The 25895-nt window shown below is 45.6% G+C and overlaps 1 protein-coding gene across 2 annotated transcripts in view; it reads right to left on the bottom strand.

Annotated features, from left to right (window-relative positions):
- Positions 1–1546: 1546 nt before the first annotated feature.
- PARD3B (par-3 family cell polarity regulator beta) overlaps positions 1547–25895 on the bottom strand; it is a 1055741-nt gene continuing 1031392 nt past the window's right edge. For both annotated transcript variants that reach the window (XM_046019094.1, XM_046019095.1), the window contains one exon: positions 1547–6233. In XM_046019094.1, the coding sequence (XP_045875050.1) occupies positions 5876–6233 (358 nt within the window). In that variant the 3' untranslated portion in view covers positions 1547–5875. The remainder of the gene's footprint in view (positions 6234–25895) is intronic.

Here is a 25895-nt window from a genome sequence, read left to right as displayed (position 1 = left end):
AAATGGTGAAGTCAAGGCCTACAGAGATCAGTATTTACACAACCGATTAGCGCTTAAACCTGGTCTTAGATCCAGGTCTGCCTGTTTTCAGAACCAGTGTCTTTCAACAAGACTATGCTGCGTCTGGAAGAGTAGCACACATCGTCTGATCTCCACTCCAGCTCAAGTCCTTCGGCAGGATAGAGCAGTAGCTGGTTCGGTAGCGGGAAAGAGTTCAAGACAATATATAAGCAAATGGGTATGTACGTGTTCCAATCAAATTTTTTTCACCAGCACAGGTGCTGGGTCAGTATAGTATAGAGGCGGTTCGGAAGGAAGCACGGTCAGAGGTAGGAGACCATCGAGAAGGCTAGTGAACAGGCTGGGTGAGAAGCAAGAGACTGAGCCAAGGCTGGATGTCAGGAAGCAGGGACAGATCGGGTTCAGTGGCTAGCCTTCCAGCGTATCAGATGGGGATGGGTGGGAGGAAGGGGCAGAGTTGTAAATGGGAAGCAAAGATCATTTCCAGGTTTCTAATTTGTAGCTGTGAACATGGTGGGGCCATTGGCCAGGACGGAATCATGAGAAGCAGGTTTCTTAGGAGAAAGCTTTTGCTTCCAGTTGGAGCACGTTGAGTCCAAAGGATCTGTGGAAAGTTCAAGCGGGGATGATCGGTGGGAAAGTGGAAATGCACATGCCTGGGAGATAGCTCTGAGCTGGAGATGATGAGCAAATCTCTCTGGAAATGGTAGCTGAAATCTTGGCTGTGAATGAACTTGCCCAAGAGTCCAGGGAGGTCTGAGGACAAGCAAATAAAGAAGCTCGGGACACAGTGATGGTCGCAAGGAGAACCCACTCAGAATCATGATTCCATAGGCAAGGTGAGAACGTTGCCAGCATGAGAAGGAGGGGTTGGATGCTGTGATGAAATGCCCACATCGCACTTTAAGAATGAAGGACAATTTGGGGGGCCCAGGACGCTCAGTCGATTAAGCATCTGTCTCTTAATTTCGGCTCAGGTCATGATCTCAGGGTTCTGGGATCGACCCCCGGGTCGGACTCTGTGCTTAGTGGAGAGTCTGCTTGGGATTCTCTACCCCTCCCCTACCTCAAATAATAAATAAATCTTAAAAAAGAAAGAAAGAAAGAAAGAAAGAAAGAAAGAAAGAAAGAAAGAAGAAAGAAAGAAGGACAATTTTCCCAACCTCCGCGAATACCTCTCAAAGATTGTCCCCAGCTGTCAGCCCCCTTTGGGGATTGCCTTACTGGAAGAGAACTGCCCAGTCCTGGGTCCCACCTTCTCCTCAAGGGTAGCCAATACCCGCCCTGCTTTCTTGCTCTGCCTTCCATGGGTACTGAGCCCAAGTGCCCTCTCAAACAAACAGCCTGCATGCTCATCTCCAACTTGAGTGTGTTTTTTGGGAGACTGGCATGTGATAGAGGCTTTCTCCTCATATCCTCTGTCCCATGACGTTGCTGTTCAAGGGTGATCAGAACCAGACCAACCTATTTGTTCATCCCATCCTAAAACAAACAGGTGGGGAATGAAAACCAACACTCTGGTGTCTTACTGACTGAATAAAGCTTTATTTTAATGCAAAATAAAATGAGAAAAATTTATATATTCATATATAACAACATCCAAAATGTTTTCTGTGGCACAAATGGGATCATCCTAAAAAGTCTGTAAGAAATTCATTCTCCGCCCCCGTATGCCAAAATACGATTTCACATAATTTATCTTCAGAACTTATGAACAGACTTGGTGTCATAAAAGCACAGGAAAACACTAGAAGAAGTGACTGTATAAACAGTAGGGCTTGTTTTTATGTTCCAGTAGTAAACAGCACGGCAGTCCACATCTAGGGAAGAGAACACTCTCCCAGAGCCAAGTCAGGAGACAGTCTTTGGGGTTAGTTCACTCGGCACTCCAGGCTGGTGAGTTAAGCCCATCTTTAAAAGTCGGGCGCTGTGTGATTCTATTACTATTTAAGGACATGAGGGAGAAGAGAGTTTCCCTTAGAAGTAGTAGCTGCATATCAGATTCTAGGCTTATTTTAGATATCTACCTTTTATTCTACCTTTTTTTTTTTTTTTTTTCAGAGAGGTGACTTTGTAGGGATGCCTTATGGAGACTCTCCTTTCTGGTCTCATTGTGGCATCGTTTCCCACTAAGTCCGTGCAAACTGGGAGTGCAGAGAAATACTTCTGTGGCTGTTTCTGGATCCAACTCCCTCCCACCTAATTGCATGAAATCTGGACTTTTTGTTGCTCCTGGACTCAGAAAGCAGTAGGGTGTCTACCCAATTTAGCACCAATTTGAAGGTGGTTCATTGCGGATTTCAGAGTTTCATGCCTATGGGAATTTTATAGACTTTCTTATCCAAACTCTGCAGATCTCTCTATCCCCCTGAAAGGCTGAGATGTTTCTCCAAAGAAAGCAAATGCTGGGGTTATAGGTTACGGGAACAAATAATCTTTAAAGGCTGGGTCCTTATGCATATTAGACTCTACGCACCTTGTCAGGTGCATTTCCTTATGAAGGCAGTTCAACAAGTCCAGGAGTCTCTAAAGGAAATAATGAACCGTGTTTTAATTTTATTTAGTTGGGGGCACAAGCAAAGCTACAAGGACGTCGCACACATCCTTTATCGGGCAGCAGACACAGTTTGCTCCTTGGGGTGACAGCAGATCTGTGGGTCTCACCACGCCCATGATTGTAAGATCTTTGCTCCATGCTGTCCTGTGGGGTCGATGCGTGTTGACCTACAAATCTAAGAATAATGAACTTTGCGGTAATTTTATTTTCCAATTTTTGTTTGTTACTCAATTATGATTTAAGAAGATGCGCCTGTCTTTGAGATTGCCTTTCATCCACTGATGTAATATCGTGGGGAAGCAATTTTCTACCAAGAGCGATATTGCCACAGTCCAATGGCGCATGGGGTTAACAAGATGCTGAGTTTTCCTCCCTGGCAGAGGACTGAATTCTCCTGCACCTCCAAGTTTTCAATGGTCTGCTCCCTTTCCTATCTCTCTTCCTGCAGAAAGGTATAAAACAGAGCTCCTTTAAATATCTAGGGACTCCAGACCAAAACATCATTTCAAGGCCTCGATGACCCAGCGGTCAGATCAGGAGCCAGTGGGTGCGTGTTGTTGGGCTTGCCGTTCACTGTGTCACTCTGTTCCTGGGGTTGTTATATTCTGAGCGACAAGCAAACACCTGATTGAGTCTTTCCAAGGCTATAAATTAACGGTGAACTACTTCCTGCCACTGATTCCAGCCTGGTCTTCTAAATATTCTAAACAACCTGTTCTCCTAGAGACTGGGCGAGAGTTCTGCAACTTCTGGGTGGTGACAGAGGAAGGCTGGGACACAGGCATTTATAAAGCTTACATTCGACCTGCTCTCAATCGTGGCATGGCTTGACACAGCCTCTGTCGCACATAAGGTAGCTTCTTTTGGGCAGGGTCAAATAGGGCATGCGTTATATACGTCAAGCAAGAAAAGAAGATGGTTATAATCTACTTTTTATTCACTTAAATGGTACCTTCTCATCCCTGGCTGCCCCCTAGGATTAACAAGTGTTCTATTGACTTTGTATACAACACAAAATCATGCTTCGAGCGGCTTGCCCAGAGCCTGGAAGTTGGAGGTACTGGGCTCCCAAGGTGACCACATGGTGAAAACATGGGCATTCTTCCTACAACAGCCCCTGCTCCAACATGCGCAGAATATCTCCCTTTCTTGCACTGCCTCTGGCTGCCCCTCGTGTGGACTTGGACTTAATCCAGAAGGAGACTCTGGCTTGACTATGTCCAATAGCCTGGAGAAATTTGGTTAAACTATGCAGCAGATCGAAGAGATGATTTTTAATGCTCCCCAACACGTTACCTTTCCCTCACTTCATCATTTTCTTCTGGAGAGTTTATTTAGTTTGAGGGGAAACTGTCATTTAGCACGTGGAGAAGTCCCATAGCTCCCCTGCACTCCACCTCTGGGGAAGCAGGGCACAAGGCCCTCGGCCTCCTTGCGCAAACTGCAAACAATATAAGGTGCTCTCTTACGAGAGATGGCAGATGGCCAAACCCCGCTTGACAGTCTGTTTTAAGACCACTATAAGTAAATTGCAGTTTAGAAAATGATACCTCTTAAAGTCCAGTAAATAACAACCATTTAGGTCTAAAACCAGCGGTTGCTTCATTCCTGGTAATGCAACTCTATTTTAAATTAAAAAAAAAGAGAAAAGACTAAACTGGGTTGGATACTCTGTGTATTCCATAATACTCTAATTTATTAAACCCTGTCAGTCAGGGGTATTCTAATCTCAGCCACAATATGTCTACATTGAACTCAAGACTTTTTGTTTTGTTCCGTTCGGAGGGAATGGAGAAGGAGCGGCAAAGGCTTAAAGTCTAAGCGTCCCCGAATGATTCCAGCTTGCTGTTTTGCTGGTCCTCAGTCTTTTGTTGTGTGCTCATTTGGGTCAGGTTGGAAGTTTTAGAAGTCCTGCTGGAATAAGTAGAAAATCACTGCAAAGCTCAAAGGAAACACGATGGGTTTTGGAGGGAGGGGGTGTCGGCTTTTCTAAGCTGTGAGACCTTCCATTTGGAGATGCTGGCCTTGGTGTTGCCGTGATGTTTGTGACTGAAATACAGCAGATAAATAATGGTCTGGTTTCACGCCTCTTTTCCTTTCCCTTCTGACTTTTTTTCCCCTTTTATTTCCTTCCCCATCAAACTTTCCAGAAAGCATTTTTATCGTACGTCCTCCATACCGGTCATCACATGCCTTCACACACAAACACACACACACACACACACACACACACGTGTGCACGCGCGCACGCACAAGGTCAGTCGCTGCCACCTTCCACCTCCTGGTTATCAACCCCAAAGGCCATAGTCAGCCCCTCCCTGTCCCCGGTGCAGATGGCACTATGGGACACTGATTGTGCAATGAATTGGCGTCTCCAGAGCGTTGCTTCCTGTGTAGCCTAACCAGCAGGATCTCTTTTTCCCAAGTACATTTTAGCCCTCAAGTGGGAGCCTGAAAGTAGAGGCCCAGGGTTACGACAATTACAGGCAGGAGATTTGGGGATGATTCTGAAACCCGATCTCTCAGTGGTGTTGTGCCTGGGACTTGCGGAGAAGGACAGTGAAGACCACGGGATTTGGGGCCCTCTTTAACCTGGTCCACAGAATATATTCCCACTGGAAGCCCTGACTGGCTTTGCACGGTCTCCCAGGACATTACTACTGCATTCATATCTTATTTTCTTCTAATATAAAAAGCAAGAAAACATAAAGTAATTCTGCCAAATGAGTGGTACCAGGAGCCTGATAAATTCTGCAAGTAGGGAGATGCAGCCTTCCTCTGGGTATAAACATTTCAAGGAAATCACGAGTCATGTTTGCTATTGTTTTGTTTTCCCAATGAAAAAAAAAAAACCCTACTCATTTAAGATGCCTGTATTTGCAGCCACTCTTCAGACTTAACAGCTTTCCTAAGGGGGCAGAGCCCGAGCCTCAGAGACTGCCTCCGCGTGGCCAATTTCATGGGGCTCGTGTGCACCAGAAAGGCCCCGTGTGCAACGTCTCCATTGTTATTTGCTTGTTTAACTGCCGCTCTCACTGAACTGAACGATCCTAAACGTCCTTCGACTCTCAGGCAGTAACTGTAAGACCCCCATCCTCCCTCTTCCTCGGGATCCCCCGCCCTCCTGTCCCCTCCTCTGTGCCTCTGGCCAGCAGTCAAGTGTTGCAACCTCGGTGAGAGAAACTCATCCATCCCATGGAGAAGTCTGAACAGGAGGAAGTCCTGAAAGTCTAGGAAGAGCAAAGGTGATGTCACACGTGTCCCTCTCTGGGCCGGGCTGAGCTTGGCGGCGTTCAGCTACACGGCTGCAGTCATGGGGCTCTTCTGCCTGGGATCCTGGGCTCGGTAGGGATACTGCTCTGGGCTGCCCCCTCGGGGCCCTGGTCTACCCATTTCCGGGTTGGCTGGCACTCTGTGGTGCTGAGGGGGGGAAGGTGGAACATCTTGCCGGAAGGGTCCTTTATGCTGGGGGGCTGGCGGGGGAGGGTAATACTGAGGATACCGGAGGTCTGCGACCCTCAGATCTGGGGGGCGGGGGTAGCTCCCTTTGGGAGGACGCACAGGATGAACCCCCGGGTAATATGGAAGCTCCCTTTCCTTGTAGAGCGCTCGAGGTGTTGCTGTCAGATAGTCTACGGGATCGGCTGGTCCTCCCCTGGAAAGAGAAGAACAGACACACGTCAGCAGCTACTAGGCAAGTCCCAGCTGAAGATCCCATTCCTCAGCCTCCCGTGTAGTTTGGTGTGGTCACAGGCTAGGCCTGGCCCGTGGGGTGTGAACCGAAGTGAGGTGCGCCCTGAAAAAGAAGAGGTTGAATTTTCTTCTTCCTCACTCTCCTTCCTGTTGGCCATGGGAGCCGCCATTTTAAACTACACGGAGGAAGCCTCCTGCTGAGGAAGGTCCAATGACAAGAGGGCAAGGGCCCAAGTCCCTTGACACTATGGAGCCACATGTCAGCCAGGACGGCTGATACTCAGATTGGTGCCCAAGAGAGAAATCTACGTCTACCTGGCTTAGAGCGCCATGTGTTGGCCTTCCGTGCAGTGGCCATACTGGTTTTCTAACTAAACAAGGCCGACTTCGGCTCCTCCAAAGCTGGGATGGTTTGACCCCCTCCTTGATGCTTCCCTCCCATGAAGCAGGTCACAGACATGGCGGTAGATGTGTATGGGTTATTCAGGCTTATACCGTTCCCTGCTTGGTCTGTGGGGCGCTGTTGACATGAGCCATGGTCTGACTCTGGTTAGCGTCTCTCACATTCCCCATGTGTCCTCCCCTCTCTACAGTCCCTAGAGAAAGTCCTAACCCAGAGGTGGGAATTAGCCACCTAGAACCTCGAGGTAAAGCAATTCTACCACCACGCCAAGAAGCATCAGCAGGCCAGGGGCAGAGTGGGAAGAGCCAAGCCAGCACTGGGTAACAAGCAGCCACACGGAACGGTCCCGGGCCAGAAGAAACGCTCACAGCAAGTGACCGACCCTGTCTGGATGTCTCTACAAAGACAACAAGCATCCTCTGACCTGTTTGCTGAAACAGAAGCAGTCCTTCTCTAAACCGTGTACAGATGACTGCATCTTGTCTAGCCTGGGGTTAAACAGATGAGTTCTGTTTGCAGCTCTTTAAAATCCCATAAACCTTCTGTGTTCATATTCGCCGCGATCATCACCCGATCCTTCCCACTTTCTACTAGTCTCCCTTCTATAATTTTTAAAAGGAAAAAAAAAAGCAACAATAATAATTAATGAAAAGCTCTTCAATGTCAGAATCCAAATTGGGAGAGCACTCGAAAGCAATGACAGACCTCTAAGAATACGGTGTCTGTGGTTAATCAAGCACCGTCAATGAGGGTCAAAATCACCCTGTAATCTGCAGAGTTTGATATTAAAACGGCTCTGTAAGTTCCTCCAAATCAGTGAAGGTTTGACAGGCTCCAAGCTCGGGTGCCTATGGAAAGTAGCATGTGAGCACGGTCAGGAGGCTGAACGATAGCGCTCTCTTTCTACTTTTTGATGTCGTAATTGGGCTATGTATAATAATGAAAGATCCTCGAGCTTGGGGTAATTTAGCTGGAGTTTTCAGATTAAAAAAATTAAATTGTTTGTGTACAACTTATTATAACATCAACTGCTATTATTCAGTGCAGTTTGCTTTGCTCTCTTTTAAATTGCCCATGACAAATGGAGCACACACGCAAAATCTGTCACTCCAGCCCTGGGAAATAAAGGATCGGGGTTACATCTTCCCTTTCCTTTTGAATTTTATTTTTGATTTAGAAAACTTCCAGCGTTCATTATCTCTTTTGTCCTGAAATATGTTAAGCTCCCCTCCTCCCCGCCCCCCATGTCTATTTCCTTTCGGTTCATGTTAGAGATTTCCGAAACACTTAAAAAAAATATTCTAAACCCGTGCTTTCTCTCGAAACCCACGGAAGCTATTTCTCTGCATGAAGTGAACCATGTGGTTTTCTGCACTCATTTTAAGCCCTTGGGATAAATCACAGACATTTGCGACACACAAACATTATCTGCCTTAAAATGAACATACAACCAACACTCCCTCCGGACCCTCTTAGCGGGAATGTTTCCTGTTTAAAATGGAAAGAGAAAAAGGAGGAATTCCAGGCCTTGGACTTTTAGGGTCCTGGGCTCTCCACGGAGATTTCTCTCCTTTAAAACAGAACATTATAAAAGACAGGCACACCTGTGCTTTTTTTTTATTTTTTATTTTTTTTTAGTTTTGAAGAGACAACCCAGACCAAGTGGTGACAGGGCAGAATCCATCCTGAATGTCACTGTGACCACACAGGGGTGGGGTGGGGAGGGGCAGTCAGTTGTTATCTCTTCTCCCACACCTCACCCCTGAGACTCCTTCACCTCTCCCAGCAAGGGGCACCCGGGCTTCTTCCCCTGAGCAGTTGGGAAGAACTCTGAGGGTTTTGTGGACCATATCCCTCCTCAGATGGGAGGTTTTACAGCTGGGAGTTTGCTTACATGCGGCAGAAACCAAGTGAGGTAGCTGTTCTTTGTCAAGAAATGAAATCATGGAAACTGTCTTTTCCCGGAGAACTCATCAAAACAGTTATTGTTTTTAATTTTTCATAGAGAAGAAAAACAATGAGCTGGCCTATGAAAACACTGTTAAGGTTCAAAGAGTGATGGCAGAATTTTCCTTCTTTGATTGGGGGGGGGGTGCTGCTATTGTTTAGAATAAGTTTTTCCTCAAAATCCAGCATTTCCTACAGATTTTTGCCAGAGTGACTTCTAAGGGCAGGTGAATATTGTGTGTGTGTATGTGCACACACAGAGACCCCTGGCACACACACAAAAGAATGATTTCTAAACAGGAAAAAAAAAAAAGCCCTTCTCATTAACTTGATAGGAAAAAGAAAGAAGAATAAGGAGCTGAAAATTTAGCTTTGTTGATCTTGAGTTTCCCTTTCGTATATTTGGGTGAAATTTAGTGTTTGTAGGAAAGCAAGAAAACCAGTCCTTTCTGGGGCCCAAGAAATGCTTATGGAAGTGACCGATGTTGCATGTTTCCGGTTACCGGCCAACTTTGAGAAATCCCGGGGCAGCTTCCTCCAGAGACTACAGAAATCCCGGGGCAGCTTCCTCCAGAGACTACGATGAAAACAAGGACCCGAACGGCAAATGTCTCAGTACTTCCAAACCCCTCATTCTGCAGGTGACCTCATGAGTTTTATTTGAATGTGTTACTGATTTTCCTAAAAAAAACCCAAAACTTTTCAATTGAAGAATCTTACTCAGGAACCGTATTTACCTAAGGAAGAAGGAACGAGTTTGCTTTTGCTTTCTTTATAACATACCTCTTTGAGGAAGCGATCATGAAAATATCTATACTTCTGGGGCGCCTGGGTGGCTCAGTGGGTTAAAGCCTCTGCCTTCGGCTCAGGTCATGATCTCCAGGTCCTAGGATAGAGTCCCGCATCGGGCTCTCTCCTCAGTGGGGAGCCTGCTTCCTCCTCTCTCTCTGCCTGCCTCACTGCCTACTTGTGATCGTTCTCTGTCAAATAAATAAGTAAAATCTTTAAAAATAATAAAAAAAAGAAAATATCTACACTCCTAAAATTTTGGTTATTTTTTCACATTTTTCATTGTTTACTTTTTTCCTGTTTTATTTTATTTTTTAAAATATTTTATTTATTTATTTACTTGACAGAGAGAGAGAGAGAACAAGTAGACAGAGAGGCAGACAGAGGGAGAGGGGGAAGCAGGCTCCCCGCCGAGCAGAGAGCCCAATGCGGGGCTCAATTCCAGGACCCTGAGACCATGACCTGAGAGGAAGGCAGAGTTTCCACCCAACCCACTGAGCCAGGCACCCCTTCCCATTTTATTCTTGATTTTATTCTTCCTATTTATTCTTGATTCTGGAGGCCAAAGGCTTCAGCTTTTGCTTGGAAAACTCATAGGAACTATCTCAGTTACACTGTTTCCAATCACTTAGATGAGGACACAGGCAATAATGAATGCTAACCTTTAAGCTGAAATGTGACAAGGCTGTATGGTGTTGATATGTGAAGAAACAATAACAATCACTTTCTTTACATGAGATTTTCCTCTTTTTGCCAGCCTAGTATGTCACTGGTTTTCATTAAACAGAAAAGGGTCTGAAAACCAGATGCTAAGCGGGTCAGAGAGCCAGCCCCACATACCAAGTCTTTACTCTATGGAAGGATGCAAGGCATATGCCTACATTTGCTAAGGCAATCCTGTATGGGGAAAGGGCTCAGTGTTGGAAAGACTGAGTCACTGGCAAAACCTTTTAGCTGGGAATGAGGCGGTTATACTTACTGGAATAGAAGATGGGCCATGAACAATCCTGAATACTCCTATCGGCCCCTGCTCTCTCCTCCTTCCCTCCTGGATTACAAAGAAAATCTGTTTTTTCTGCATTCATCCCAGTAGGTCATTCTCACTTCACGTGGGCGAAAGACCAGTTATGTACTAGCTAAAACACAAACATCTTGAAAGAACTGAGTCTTATATATGCAGCGTTCGCCCTCAAAGCTCAGCACATGGCTCTGCACACCCTAGGTGCTCCACAAATGTGTGTTGAATTTGTTAATGAGGGTTTAAAGTGAAGAGAAAACCCCATAAACATGCACAATAAAAGACGGTCAGAAGTGTGGAAGGGGTGGAAATAGGTCGGTGGATAAAAAAAGAAAAGGAAGTAGCAGACTCTCATTGAGAGCCAGAGACTGGCAAAGGTCGAGGTAAGACTGGTCTCTATTTCTTCTTCCCTTTTTGATTGAGAAATAATTGACATACATCACGTTATAAGTTTAAGTTGTGCAGCGTGATAGTTTGATTTACAGCAATTACGAAATGATTACCATAGTTCCAGCTAACATCCATCTTCTCATGATGAAAAGAAAAGAAAGAAGAATAAAGGGGAAAAAATTCTCCTTGTGATAAGAGCACTTAAGATTTACACTCTTAACAGCTTTCCTATATATCATATGGCCGTGTTAGCTACAGTCATCATGTTCTACGTTACGTGTATATTACATGGTCCCTAATTTTTAAAGAAGGAAAGGGGGAAGGAAAACAAGATGGTGGGCTGAAAAAAAGGGTTGGATTGGGTCTAACAAGGAACAGCTGTAAACCTTATCAGGGCATAGGTTATTGTATTTGTCTTGTTTGCTAAGAACAGAAGTATCGTCTGTTGTCTTCTACAATACTTGAAGCATCGCAGGTGCTTAGCAAATCTTGGGCTCACATTTCATTGCCTTGACTTACCAGTGAGGTCAACATGACTAAGTAGTACAGGTTAAGTGTATTCATTCAAGAATCAGTTGAGGACTGTGTTTATTATCATCCCGCAAAGAAATTTTCTTTGTTTCTGTCATAAACACAATGATCTAGGAACACTGTAATGTATCCAATTAAAAATACAATTCACAGGATCACAAATGAAGGCCTTAGGGAGAGACTATCAAAGGTGACATCCAGGGGCAATCATCACGGTTTCAAGCACCCGGACTTGAGGATTGATGACCACGGATAAGAGGTAGAGGTGATGTCCAGTTCCCCTCTGTCACAGCACTTCCCAGCTTTTTCTTTACCGGAATACACATGATGGATGGCTCTCATATAAGCCGCTGGAGCCTCAGAGAGGCAGAAGCTAGGATTATGCAAACTTCCCTACCACCTGTGGGAACGCCCTCCCACTCAAGAAAGAACAAGGCGATTCAAGGGAGTGGGAGCAATATTACTGAGGGAGAAAACTCAAGTCTGTTGTAATTTATCAAAATAAATTATTTGCAACCTTCAGTTCAAGTATCAGTAACAAATCCTTGCAATAGAGAGCTGATCATAATTCACCTACGTGTCTCCACGCTGAGCTTAAGAACCATCACTGTCTCTCATCCAACGAGCTCCTTTTAGGGGAAGGAATGGCCGGTGAGATTGAAGAACAGCAGGGAGAAACAACTGAGCTTGAGACACATTTAGGACCTGGAAGAGAGTCTGCTTCGAGAAGGGATACATTCAGCAGGCATAAAAATAAGGTATGCAGTAAAACGTGTGAAAGTCATAAAGAATTTACGAGAAGAGGCGAGTACATCCACCTTCGGCACAAGCATGGGATTCCTCACTCAGAGAGAAGCTTCCAAAAGGCAGAATCTTGTTCCCCTTAATTTCTGTAAAATACCCTGCGTGCTATTAGCCACGAGCCCAAAGACAATTTCTTAACTTTTCCCAGGCATCCTTTGTGGATTTCCTTTTCTGGTAAGAACCGGCGGTGCCCAAATCTGGGGTTCAGATGGGAGGAAGTAACATGATGGGAAACTCAGGGCGCTCCAAGAGGGACTCGTGCCTCTTGGCAGAAAGTCGACACCTGGCGAAGCCATCGTCCTGTCAGGCATGCCTCCCACGCATTACCCAGCAGCTGAGCTGATGTTGATGCTTTGTGCTACAGTTCTTCTGCAAATATGGCAAAGCTAAAAGGAGATCAGCACAAAGGAACAGTGTCGTGGGCGCTGGAGTTGCCTGTGTGATGTAGCCGGAGAAGCTTTTAGTCTGTGTTTGGAATTCCTTCTGTGTCAGGTTTCTACTTACCAGCCCTTCGCCCTTCATTCCGGCATGAAGGCGGTCGCCCAGGATTAGCAGAGCCCTCTGCCATGTGTATTACGTAGCTCTGATTTCGGCACATTTCACAGAATCATAAAATATAACGATCATTTGATGGCCGGCGTTAGAGAAAGGATTTTGGAAAGAAGAAAAAAAAAATCTCCTTTTCATCACTCACGTTTCCCATTGTGTTATGAGGAGCGGGTTCCTACTCTTTGTTGAGAACCCGAGTGGGAAGAGAAGGATGGGGAGAGGCTTTTGGCCCTGGTCAACACCGAGGAAATGTTTGCGAAGAAAATGGAGGTGGAACGATAACGACTCAAGGGCCGAGAAGACATGTCTAAAACGGCTTAAGACAGTAACGTCGATTGCCCACATTTAAGGCCTTTTTTGTGTCTTTTTCAACAATGACCGTAAACACAAGAGTTTAGTTATATCCCAACTGTGCCATGAAGATGGGATCTGATACAACCCTGTAGCAGATGTTATCTGGAAAAGGGTCTCTAAGAGTGTTTCATCCGACCCCATCAGATGGCAGAAAGTATTCCCTAAAAATGGTCCCACCCAAATAATTTCCGTTATGAGGGGGTGTGACTTGCTAGTGGGTGCCTAGGACCATCACAAAGAGCTGCACGAAAGCAGACGTGGAGAAGGAAGCCCGTGGAAAGCCAGGCTGTTGTGAGTGGCCACAAAGAAGTCATGAAACCCATCTGAGCAACGGCTGCATGAATTACCCCATGGTCTTCTTAACCATGGGAGAGGCTTTATCTAAAGACAACGGCAACCAAAGGAACAGATCGTCCTAACTTGTTAGGCCACTCAAATCATCTCTCTCTTTCTATTGTAACAGTAGCCTCTGAATTTCATTATCCAAACACTGAGGATTTCATCCGATTGTCATGCAAGAGACGAAGGCGTGATTTCAAGGTCAGACTTGGAGGGCCAACAGGTTCAAGAGTGTAGGGTCCGGAATTCTAAAGACAATTTCGCCCGCCCCTTAGGAGAAGCAACATCCAGCTTCCTGTCCATAGTCACTGCCTGGAGAAAGGACATTCTGGGGAAAAAACACACTGTTCACGAGGGTGGCTTTTTCTTGATCAATTTAGATTGTATCTATTTTCAGATCACACATGAGATTTTTGGATAAGATATTCCTGTATCTTACCTGCAGCTGGTCAGATATTCGTATCACTGCCACGCCTTCACCTGCCCTTGTTTCTCTGCCATTGACTTCTAAAGCCCGGGCAAGAGGGAGAGTTGGGGTATAAACACCAGCAGTCTTAGGTCATCTGAATCCCTCTTCACTAAGGGCAAGGACCACAGTGAAGAGTCCATGTTCTGTGTGTGTGTGTGTGTGTGTGTGTGTATGTGTGTGTAAGGGCTTCTTTCTGTATCATTTCGTTGAGACCCCAGGGAACCCTGCTACTGCAATTCTCTTCCCCTGCAACTCCGAAGGGGAAACAGAGGTGCTGAGGACGGTGCTCCTCCATCCTTGAGGAGCTCAGGAATAAGCCTCCGAAGCTTGATTTAGAATCACGGAGAGCTGAAGCCACTGAAGGCCTTTCCTGAAGGCCTCCAACAGGTCCGGTTCCATCCCAAGCATTTTCTCCGTGTTTGTTCCTTTCAACAGCTCTACAAGGTACGTACGATTATTATCCCTGGTGCGCAGATGAGGCAACTAAAGAACAGAGAGGTGAAGCAACCTGACCAAGGTCACACAGGAAGCAGCAGGGCCCAGATTCAAGGCCAGGCAGGCTGGTCCAGAGGCTGCATGCTTAACCACTAAGCTAGACTGCGCAGCCTCTAACCTCTCTTGCGTCTCGCTGCCCACAGTGTGCCCGGGGAGGCCGGTGAGAGTAATCACAGACCTTCCGCTGACACTGCCTGGGGGACAGTGGGTGAGTAAGAAGGGGTTGAGCGTGGAGAGGAGTCTGGAGCCTGGTCATGGAGGACCATAATGCCAGAGGCGGTGTTGGCGGGGATGGGGAGTGCGATTTGCATTCAGTAGGGTTTGGAGCAGGGGAGTGATGTGAATTACCTGTGGGATGGGTGGCACGACTCCCCTTGGAGGCTCCCTAGACGCCTCAAACCTCACAGGTACAAAAGTAAAGAATGACCTCCCCCCACCTCTGCTGCCCCTCCAGTGGTCCCTTCGGAGAATGACAACCTACACAGTCAGCTCTGCCAGAAATGGAGGCTCCTCCCTGTCCTGCCCTCTCCAGCCAGACACTGGGTTCTGGAGAATGCTCTCGTAAGTATTCTTGGCTGTCCGTTCTCAAGGCTCAGCCTTACTCTAAGCTCCGATCCCCTCTCAGGTGGACGAGCAATAGTACATTAGGACAAGCAGACAGGCAGGCAGAGGGAGACGCGGGTCAGCTTCGCCAGAGAACCGTTACCCTTCGTCGAGCCAGGTGCACATGAATCCAAGAGGCAGTTGGATTTTGCGACCATCAAACCGGTTGCCACCAACTTGGAAGCAATTCTGAGCACTTCGTACTGACTCTCAAACGAAAACACTGCACGGCTTGCAAAGACAGGCGAGATCAGTTTTGTTTCGGGGACTGTGGGATCATTTACATGTTTTGGATGGGATACTCTCAAGATTTAAATTCTGACAGCGGGGAAGAATTTTTTTTCTTGAACCTGAATACAAGATCTGCTGTAAGTTCCCCCCCCCTTAATATCAAGTCATCTTTCCTCTCAGATTTATAAGACTAAGTGAGGTGTATATAACATATTTCATAAAACTCTGGGTTCACTTTCTGCCCTAAGAAATGAGCATGTTAGAATTAGTACTTATGGATGGGCCAGGGACCAATATAAAGATGAGGAGAGCTGGGTTTGCTTTTGGGCAGGAAGGACAGGAGCTCAGGCCCTCTCACCCTGCCTTGATTTCCTCTCCATACAGGCTTCCTATGAAAAGGGCTTTCCTCATCCTGCTCTCAACAGCAACATGAGCTTCTCGGTCCCACCCTCCACTGGAGAGGGCACACCCAAGCAGCTACAGCCTGGGCCCAGAGCTCCACTCTGGAGGAGACTGGATTTTGGTAATGGATTCAGCCATAGTCATACTTGGGTACATTTTGGAAATTCATAGCCTCACCATCTCCCTGACGCCCAGCGCCAAGACTATGGGCCCATTCCCCAGTTTCCACCGAGTGATAAATGGAAGCGCTTTTGGCCTCTCAGTAGCAGTTCTGATGTGGATACTCAAGAGCCTCATGACAATTTTCGCCAAACTGCGGAGGGTAATTCTGGGCCTCCCTCTCCTGCTCTGTGCTAAGCAGGTGCCAGAGCCCTAGGCTGGGCCTGGTGAGCACGCAGGCGGCTCGGCCCCGGGCCCCCATTCATTCAGCCCGTCTGGAGCGCCGCTCATTATGTGGCCAAGAGTTTTGGAGATGACACCAGCGTGACAGGTTTTCTAGAATATCACATTCTATTCAGCTTTCATTTTTGCAGATGAAATGGATTTACAGCACAAAGGTCGCTGAACTGTATTGTCGAAATGATTTGCAACAAATAATGAAAGTTATTAAGAGACTCAGGTGTCGATGGCTAGCGCTGAGCTCGCCCGGCTGGCCTTGGTCTCTTCATCCTCGGACTGATCATTACATGGCTGGGAAAGACTGGTTATTACTGTCATTACAAGCCTTTTCCTTTCAAATCTCCTTTTATTGAAATCCGAGCATTCTTTGTTATTTCTCTTCCTGCAGTCCTAGAGCCCAGCTGTCAGCCCAGCTTCGCTGGGTTCTGCGCTTGCCTTTGATGCTGGTAAAATTGGGCAGCTAGCAAATCAAGGCTCATCACAGCTCACACTGATTGGGGCTGTGAAATGACTTGGCTCTCATCATGACTCTGTCTTCATCCTCCTCCTCATCATCTTCTTCTTCTTTCTGTGTCTCCAGTGTTCTTGTACAGTGACTGTCCTGAGCCCTTCCACAAGCCCCCCCCATACCCCCGCCCCCGCTCCTTTTAGCGAACTAATATGTGGGTCCAGAGCCACTGATGAGTGCTTTTAAAAAAGACAGAGCAAGACAAGCTTTTATTGTGAGTGAGCTCCTTCAGATGTTATTTCAACCTACATTTGTTCTCTAACTCCCTGATTTATTGATTTAGTCCTTGAGCCATCCGAAGAAAACCGTAATTTCACCCCGCTTCCATTTCTCTGAGCACTGCCTCGCTCTCGGCTGTATCGGGTGCCGGGGCACGTGCCAGACGAAGTCAGTCCCCCCTGTTTTGGCACACGCCTCTTATTGTCAGCGTGGCGTCAACCTCGTCGCTTAAAATCGGTCACGAAGCTGAAGCTTTAATAATTTAAATAAAAGCTTATCATAGAAAAGCAAATATTTACATGTTTGAGTCGTCTAATTTAAAGAAATTAATTAAAAGTAAATGCCGAAGTGATTTAAGACTAAAGAGCCATTACCAAATAAAATGTTATTTACCATTTGCCCTGCACCAGCTTGTTTCCAAGCTTCGGGAAAGACGGGATCCTTTGCTGTTGTGGACCTCAAGCCTTCAGACTTGCTGGCCTTTTCCAAACAGATCTCTTTTGCTGTGGGGGTGGGAGGTGCTCCCAGGATGCACCTCAGGGTGGTGGGGAGAGCGGGGGACTCTGAGACAGAGATTGGACTTGGACTGGGAAAGGCCCCTCACAGAAATACGATTCAGGTGCCTGGACTTCTCCGGAACCTCAGTGACCTTGTCCGTAAAATGGGGAGAGTAGGGCTGCCTTTCCTCTCCTTGCAGAAACTGAGTAAGAACAAACAGACCAATTACACCGACATCCTCAATACTTGTTGAGCTTGAAGTCACACTCAATCATTTTTACAAGAAAGAAAACTACATCTTCTATAGGGAGCTTAAGGTAAATGCCCAAAGACCTAGAATGAGCAAGTAAATAAATTTGTAAGCAGATCTACAATTTATGACGGAGTGCGAACGGACCCTCTCTGTCCCACTCCACATTAATACGCATTGGTGTAGGAAATGCTCCAACAGACACTGCAACTTATAAGTCATCACAATGAATATATATATGAACATATAAATAATGATATATATATACACACATACCACATATATTCATATATTCATTATGTATGTTCAATGTTCTTATACAGCATATATATGTATATATACATATATATATGGAGGCGGGCTCACATTTAAAAAAAAATTCAGGGGCGCCTGGGTGGCTCAGCGGGTTAAGCCTCTGCCTTCGGCTCAGGTCATGATCCCAGGGTCCTGGGATCGAGCCCCGCATCGGGCTCTCTGCTCTGCAGGGAGCCTGCTTCCTCCTCTTTCTCTGTCTGCCTCTCTGCCTAGTTGTGATCTCTCTCTGTCAAATAAATAAAATATTTAAAAAAAAATAAAAAAATAAAAAAAAAATTCAGCTAGTTGCTGACATTGGAACATTGAGGGCTTTCACATAAAAATTCAGCTTCCCTGTTTTTCTTTAAACTCAGGCCTTGCCTTCCTTAAAGACGATACTCAGCTGGAGCCAGCCCCGGAGGTTGGGCTGAGCCCCCTCAGGCTCTCCTCCTGCAGCCTTTTTTCTCCTTGAAGGCTCCCACCTGCCCCTCTAGCTGTTCTGGCTGCAGCCCCTCCCGCTCCCCCATTTCTGCTTCACCCATCCGGGTCACAGCCTCCACCCGACAGGTGTATGTTATCCAAATTCCCCACTTTAAAGAACACAACTGTCGTGGAAAGTACACGGACATGTCTATTACCATACGTGGTCCACCTGTAGATCGTGAACATCAAGTTCTCCATCAAGAGTCTGTGCAGGGGAGAGCCGCAGCGTGGAAAACCCACCCGGGGTTGGGACTGCAAAGACTGGGTCAGATCCCAGGGGGCTTCAGACAAGTCATTTTACTTTCCTAGACTTTATCTTCAACTCTGTAAAACGGAGAGGTGCCCTCCCGGTGACGCACCCGCGGTTACAATTTCAGGACCCTTCCAGGAAACCACACAGGCTCCAGTCCAAACTGACCCGAGGTCACCGTGCTGCGTTTCAGCCTGACCTCTGCTTGTGACCCTGGCTGGACCTCTTCGCTTATCTGTGCCTTGGTTTCTCCATCCGTAAAGCAATATGTGCTTTTCTTCTCCCAGGAGAGAGTGCAATGATAGGAGTGGAAGCAAACTGGACGAAAGTTGGGCTGAAAAGAATCTAAGATCTTCGGTGACGCTGGTGTCTCAAAGGTTACAGGTATGAAGGGAAGCTTGCTTTTAATGGGATTTCTGGATCAGATTTTGCACTCTCCACAAGAAGCATTATGCAGATATCGTCCTGGCCCGCAAGGCCAGCCTGGGCAAACCCCTGGCAGAGGAACACCAGACCTCAGGTAAAGAAAGAGGAGGTGTGTCCCCTTTCTGAGAAAAACTGGACTCTAACTTACTTCCTTGCTCTGCGCATTTTATGAGGAAAGTCTGTAGTTAACTGTTATCAGGTGGTTAAGCGAGTTGATGAGGTGTAAACTAGCCCTTTAATTGTTTTATTTACAACCTACTTAGCCCGCCCTAACATCTCACTGGGGGATTCGCTACTTGGTTGATTCAGTTAAGTGAGGTTTAGTGAACTACAATTTGGTAAAACCAGAAACAGAAAAATACCTGCTGGATTTGAGCAATTTTGCAGTCACTTGTAAGTAAGTGTGGCACGCACTCGGTAGACGTGTAAAGTAAAGTATCATCGTCACAACTACAACAAGAACAAATGGAGTAAATTGTTACTTACCTTCATCACCATCATTAAAAAAATAAAACCCTGGAAAATCAAGATGGTGGAAAATAACTAAATTTAAATCCATTCGTTCCTCTCCGGGTACTATTTCTCATAGAAATAGCTTCAGGGGAAAATTTCATTTGTCAGGGATAGACACTCAGAATTGCGTTTAGAAGCCAAATGCTTACTTAAAAAATAATCCTCTTATCGTTCCTGTGTAATTCTGAATCTGGACAGACAAAACTCGTAAGGTTAACCTAGCCCAGAGGGCCGTCTTCCAAGTTGATTGGTGACTGTGCTCTATGTTCGAACCTCCCAAACATCCAGCACCTACAGAAAGGTCTGAGCCCCAGTGTCTCTCGTCTGGGATCTTAACCAACCAGCTGAGGGGACAAAGAAACAGATGAAAGACAGCTCAGGGCTGTCTCCTGAGCTCCATGCTGAGGAAGTGCCTTGGGATCCCAGCTGTAGCACAGGCTTCTGATGAGCCGTTGCATTAGAGGAGTCTGGAAGAAGAGCTGGGCATGAGCGACAGAGAGATGGGGACTGGGAGAGAGGATGATCCTCTTTGATGACAGGAGGTAGCTGGAAAACTGCAGGTGCTGGGCAGAAAACACTCAGAGGCCAAGAAAGTGCTCTTGTTTTTCTGACCTGTCCCCAACCATCATTTCTTCCTGACCCCTTATGTCTGAATCAGATGTCCCCCTTGTAAACTTCTTCTTCTACTTTTTTTTTTTTAAAGATTTTATTCATTTATTTGACGGACAGAGGTCACAAGTAGGCAGAGAGGCAGGCAGAGAGAGAGGAAGGGAAGCAGGCTCCCCACGGAGCAGAAAGCCCGATGCGGGGTTCGATCCCAGGACCCTGGGATCATGACCTGAGCTGAAGGCAGAGGGTTTAACCCACTGAGCCACCCAGGCACCCCCCACCTTGTAAACTTCTTGAGCAGCGTCAATAATGCTAGAAAATTAAGTCATGGTTGATTTAAATGTATATGGTAAGATTACGTAAGGTCACGGAAAATCTTGAATATAGTGTAGACTTTATGCTTGCTTAGGGAAAGTTCTGCTTCTATGAATTGCTAGCCACTATAACTGATGACCTGTTTTCTTATTTGTCCCCCAGTAGACTGTGAGCTTCGTGGTGGTAAATACTATTATTGGGTTCATTGTTGACTTCCCAGTGCCTGGCACGTGATAAGCCCTCACTGTGATATTTAGTACACGAGATTCTCTGATGATTCCTGGGGTGGAAAAAGGGTCCTCTTTTTTTTAAACTGAGAGAAAAAAAAACAACAACAACCCATGCCCCTTTGAATTTCAGCCTGTATCTTTCTCTGCAGCTGGCACCTTGCTTGTTGCCTAGTGACCAAACACTCGTCTAGACACCAGCTTTCGCAAATGGGTTTCTGTTGCGCTTGGTGGGCTCAGCCTCTCTCTGGTCAACAAGAGCACTGCTCTTGGAGTCAAAACCCCTGGGTTCGAGTTCTGACTCTGCCACTGGCTTTGAGTGGGAAATGCCAACGTTCATTTTCTTTGCTCAAAAGTGGGGATTATAATGCCAAGCCCTCAGGGTGGTTGGGGGAAGATCAATCATGAGAGGCATTGGAAAGCATGGTGTGACTGACAAAAGCCCTGTTCAGCTGTAGGTATTAGTCTTACCCCCTTCACTGTCTCCAGGCCTGAGGCTGTGCCCTGCCCATTAAAACCCTTCAGGGAATGAGGTCCCAGCCCTGAATCTTAACGTCCAGGCTGGGTGTCTTCATTTGCTGCCGCCTTCCTAATGCCAGTAGAGCCTTTGTCTTCGGTCTTTTACCATATTTCAGGTGTGCTCCTTTCTGCTTGTTGGGATCTTGAATTTTTGTCCAAACTGGATAGACTTCTAGGTATCTTCTGGCTGCCATCACCAGCCCTCCTGCCTTATCTTCTGCTGGGGTCTCTCCTGATCTCCTCTATCTCCAGGGATGTCTGTGTTCAGGTCTCAGCTAACTTTGAGCTGGGGAGCCCCGACCATCGACACAGATCCCACTATGAGCATCCAGAGATGCGACAGCCGGGGACTTAACGTGCTTAGAGCTCTGGCCTTTCCCTTAGAGGACATGCGATGTTAGGACGGTTGCTTATCCTCTGTAAGACAGTCCCAGTTTATTCATGTATGAAGTTGCAATAGTAAGTGTTACCTGCCTCACGGGCTAGTCAGGGGAGCTAAGATAGAAAATGCACTGGAGTCCACGGCCATACCACCCTGAACGCGCCCGATCTCGTCTGATCTCGGAAGCTAAGCAGGGTCGGGCCTGGTTAGTACATGGATGGGAGAAAATGCACTGGAAAGCATTTGGCACTATACTTGCGCGTGGTAAGTGATCGGTAAAGGTTGGCTATTATTATCATTGTTATTCTTCGCTCTTCTCCAAGTTTTTATTGCCTGTTCCTGATTCCACGTCTTACATGCTTTTCTCAGTCTTCCAAATACTCAAATATGTCTAGAGGCCTTTTTCTCTCTAAAAATCTGCTTTCTCCAGATGGAAATGAGGCAAGTTATCACCACTTTCCCAAAACTTATGGGCTATGTTCGTTAAAAGAAGATACAAAATACACGGAAACATATACTCTCTAAACAGTTGTTCTTTTCTGTGTAGTCTTGGTTTTACTCCTATGTCTAATCATTACTTATTAGTGTGTCCACACTGATGCCACCTTTGGAAAGTCACTGGAGGACTTGGATTGGGGGCTGTTCACGTCTTTGAGAAGGATCACCATAAGCACATGGGCAAGCCACAAAGTGAATTATAGACACATGCACCCAAAGCCAAAGGAAGTTGGGCAGCAGCCAAAAGACCATCAAGCGTGGTCTTGAAAGAGACATAATATCCTCCATCTCTCCTGTCCTTTTCTTTAATATCAGATTATTTAGATGGATGAAATACTGGATTGTATTTACTTGAGGAAGAATTCCTGAAGCCTGTGGGTTAGATGACAAGAAGATCCAGAAGTAGAAAATGGTTTGGTGCATTGGTCTGATGGATAACTTTTTGGGGTTTAGCACTCATTCTTCCTTTTATGAGTGTGTAACAAGAGCTTCCACTTTTCTCTTTCATCCTTGATGCCACATTTCCTTCTCCTTTGTCATCACAGTTGGGACAGAAGGAAGTTGCTGGTTTTTCCTACTTTGAATCTATTCCATCTTATCCTGGTGATAGTATTCTCTTCTTCTGCGAATTGTTCCGTGCCTGCTCCCAGTCCATGTGGTTCAGGTGGAGCGACTCTACCCATGACTCCCGAGGTAGCATGTAACTGAGGCCTGCCCAGTAGAACATTCCACCCTCTGGCTACAGCGATCATCTATCATTAAGTACATAATCTGATCTCAGCCACCTGGGACAATTCTAGGACTTCCTTTGGATATGTTGAAATGTGAGATTCCCTTTCTTACCAGAGTGGCTGAGAAGATAGGAAGATAAGCTCGATGCTTTGGGCAGCTGTCTGGACCCCACAGTGGGTGAGTTTGCCTGGATATGGAGCTAATGCAGAAGAAAGCAGAGTCAAGAGATGGGGAGAAGGATACCAGCTCCTGATGGCAGTCTGAGTTTCCAGGTAGCTGTAGCTGAAGATAAGTCTACTCTTGTACTTTTTGGTTATATTTGCTAGTAGATTTTTTTCCCATGTTGTATAGAGAGGAGTATCTGAATACTTAATCTAGAGGGAGACCAATGGCCAATAATGCTTAACCTATTGTTTGTGTGTGGAGGAGTGCACCTGATGGTATAAACACACGTTCTACAGGATAACATACTTTGAAAGGGCAGATGGCCATTCACTTTAGAAACCACCTGGGGAGGGAAAAGCTTCCTTGTAGCTCATGTTGCCTCAGCTTGGCACAGTTCCCAACATCTCCAGGGTGGAGAAGGTGAAAAGCAAAAGGTCTAGAATAATTCCCTCGTTAAACTCCAATAAAGAAGGTGTTAGGTGGGGAAAGAGAAGAACCATGTAGTAGGGGAGGTTGCCTGATGGATTTTTGGTCCTGGACAAACTTCCTCTAGACTTTGATGCCTGTGTCTATGATAAACGGTCATAACTCCATGTGCAATTAAGTTAGTCTATTTCTGAGAGAGTGAATAATCCCCTACTCTCGTCCTCTACCAATTATTCAGTAGGCAACAAAAATGAGTGTGCAAATAATTAGCAATTAGTTGTATAAATCTAACACATGCCAGGAAAATTCCTGCCTGCTCAGACCCACGGGGTAAATAAAAAGGGAGGAATCAAAATGACTTCCCCATTGTCTCGATCCCTTCTACCCCGCTTCTTCCAGGCAAAGAAACATGCAGCCTTTGTTATTTACCCATCTCTGTCCATGTTCTCTGTTCACATACACCATGGGAGAGAGGACTGGATCTTCAGTTGCTTTGGGAAAGGAGGTCTGGAGAGCCTGGTGAGATTTTCATCTCATCCTATGTCATACTGATTTTATGAATAGGGTTATAAGATTCACAGCGTTCATTTAAGTGGCAAACAGACTACTGAACTGCCTGGGAATGTGGAAACTCAAGCCAGACTAGCTTGAGTCCTCTCCTGTGCCTTAGAAAGTATGGTGAAGTCAAGCATGCCAGGGGTCTCTGAGAGTTGGAGTTTGCCAGGGACCAGCAGGGGCCACGGCAGGGGACGATCTCTACTGCCATGACTTGGGAGTAAAGCCCAGAAAAAAAATGGGCCTCTCTTTTCACTTCTTGTCCCCCTCAAATTTACTGAGATATAATTTACATACAAGAAATGTGACCATTTCAAGTGTTCAGTTCTACGAGGCTTTATAAATGGACACAACAAACCACCCTCAGAATCAAGGATACGGGTGGCTCTTTTACTTTGTTCAACTGCTCCTTTTTCCTTACCAACTCTTAAACCAAACATCCCACAACTCCACAGAAGACAGAAAGAAAACCCCACACTTGAAAAATTCATGGCTTGTCTGGAAAAACTCCAATAACTCATGTCTGATAAAAATTGCTGAATGTATTAAAATAAAGTCAAGGTCCAGGCAGGTAATGAAAATGAGAAATTTGAGTTTTGAAAAGAATTTTCTGGGATAAATAAAACATTCAGAACTGAAACATGGAAAAACGGGCCATGGCGTCTCAATTGCAATTACTCTATGGCTTTATGTACCACTGTTTGTAGAAAACTTTCTCTTAATGACAAAAATACAAATTACTGAAAAAGAATTTGCTTTCAATGAAAGAATTCTCATGCCTCAATTAGAAAACCTACAAAATTTAATACATTTATTTAATAATTTAATAAAATTTCCTCTTAAATTCAGTATGGTTGAAAAAGAACTGTCCTTTCTGACATCTTCACAGTGAAATGTCTGGAATTTTTCCCCCTAAGTTGTAAATTCTTTCTTATGTTTTGCCTCCCCCTTCCACCTTTAAATTTAGCTGAATGACTCTATGCCAGGTACTATGCAGGGCTGATGATAGTGGTGCCAAGGCAGGACCCTGCCTGTAAGGAGCCTGTGGCCTTTGCTTTCTGTATCTTAAATCCACTCCCATTTTCATCTCACTTCTTGGGGGGGGGGGTCTGTTGCTCTTTGCCAAGCATTTCGAGAAATGGGAAACTGGGAAAAGAGAGAAGAGCAGAGAAAAGGAAAAGAAAAGAAGTGTCTTAACTATTTTCCATGTGATGAAGACTAAGAATTCTATGTATTTTGCCCACCATTCCCTCATTTATTTGCCCACCATTTGTCATGACTAGGGGTCATAGTACAAACAGATCCTAAAAACCCAAGTCAACAAAAAGCAAAAAACCCAAGGATAACCCAGTACCTGAGCTTTTGCCTTAAACACAGAGCTCTCTCTCAGCAGCTCTACCTATGTTAGGAAAAGAGAAAGCCACAGAGAGAAGTTAAATTCAATGCCAATACAACGAGGTACCAGAAGCTTGCAATGATTGCTGCCTTTCTTACGTGTCAGAAATTTGGAGAAGAAAATATACTGTTTCTGATGGTTGTGGTATTATTATTCAGAACACTGGAGCAGTGGTTTATTCAGTATATATAGCATGACAGTCAGCCACCAAATCTAAATCTGGTTATATTCTTGTGCTGATTGTGAATCCTTTTCTTTTTATAGCTTCTTCATGAAAACACTAAGATGTAAACCCAAATCTGTACCACAAATATAATTATGGTTTATAAAGAAATTAATTAGTAGGAATAGACATTTACGTCTTGACCAGTGACATCTGTGATTTTCCAAGATGCAATGACTCATTCAGATATCACCACTGGCTCTTTGAGACCCATGATTTCTCTATTAGCATCTTGGGCTGGACTCCACAGGGCACCTGATAGTCATGTAGGTCTTCTGGTTAACTGCGGTTAAGAATGTGGCTCCTGAGACACCAGTGTGAGATTTTCTTTTTGAGACCGAAGGATGAAAGTGGGCATGTTGATGTGGAAGCTCACTTCTGTTGGCTTCATGGAAGAAAGGTTCAAGAACTTT

This window comes from Meles meles, chromosome 9 (assembly GCF_922984935.1).
Source record: "Meles meles chromosome 9, mMelMel3.1 paternal haplotype, whole genome shotgun sequence".
Lineage (NCBI taxonomy): Eukaryota > Metazoa > Chordata > Mammalia > Carnivora > Mustelidae > Meles > Meles meles.
Note: the sequence above shows the minus strand (reverse complement) of the source record. Positions and strands in the feature narration are given on the sequence as shown.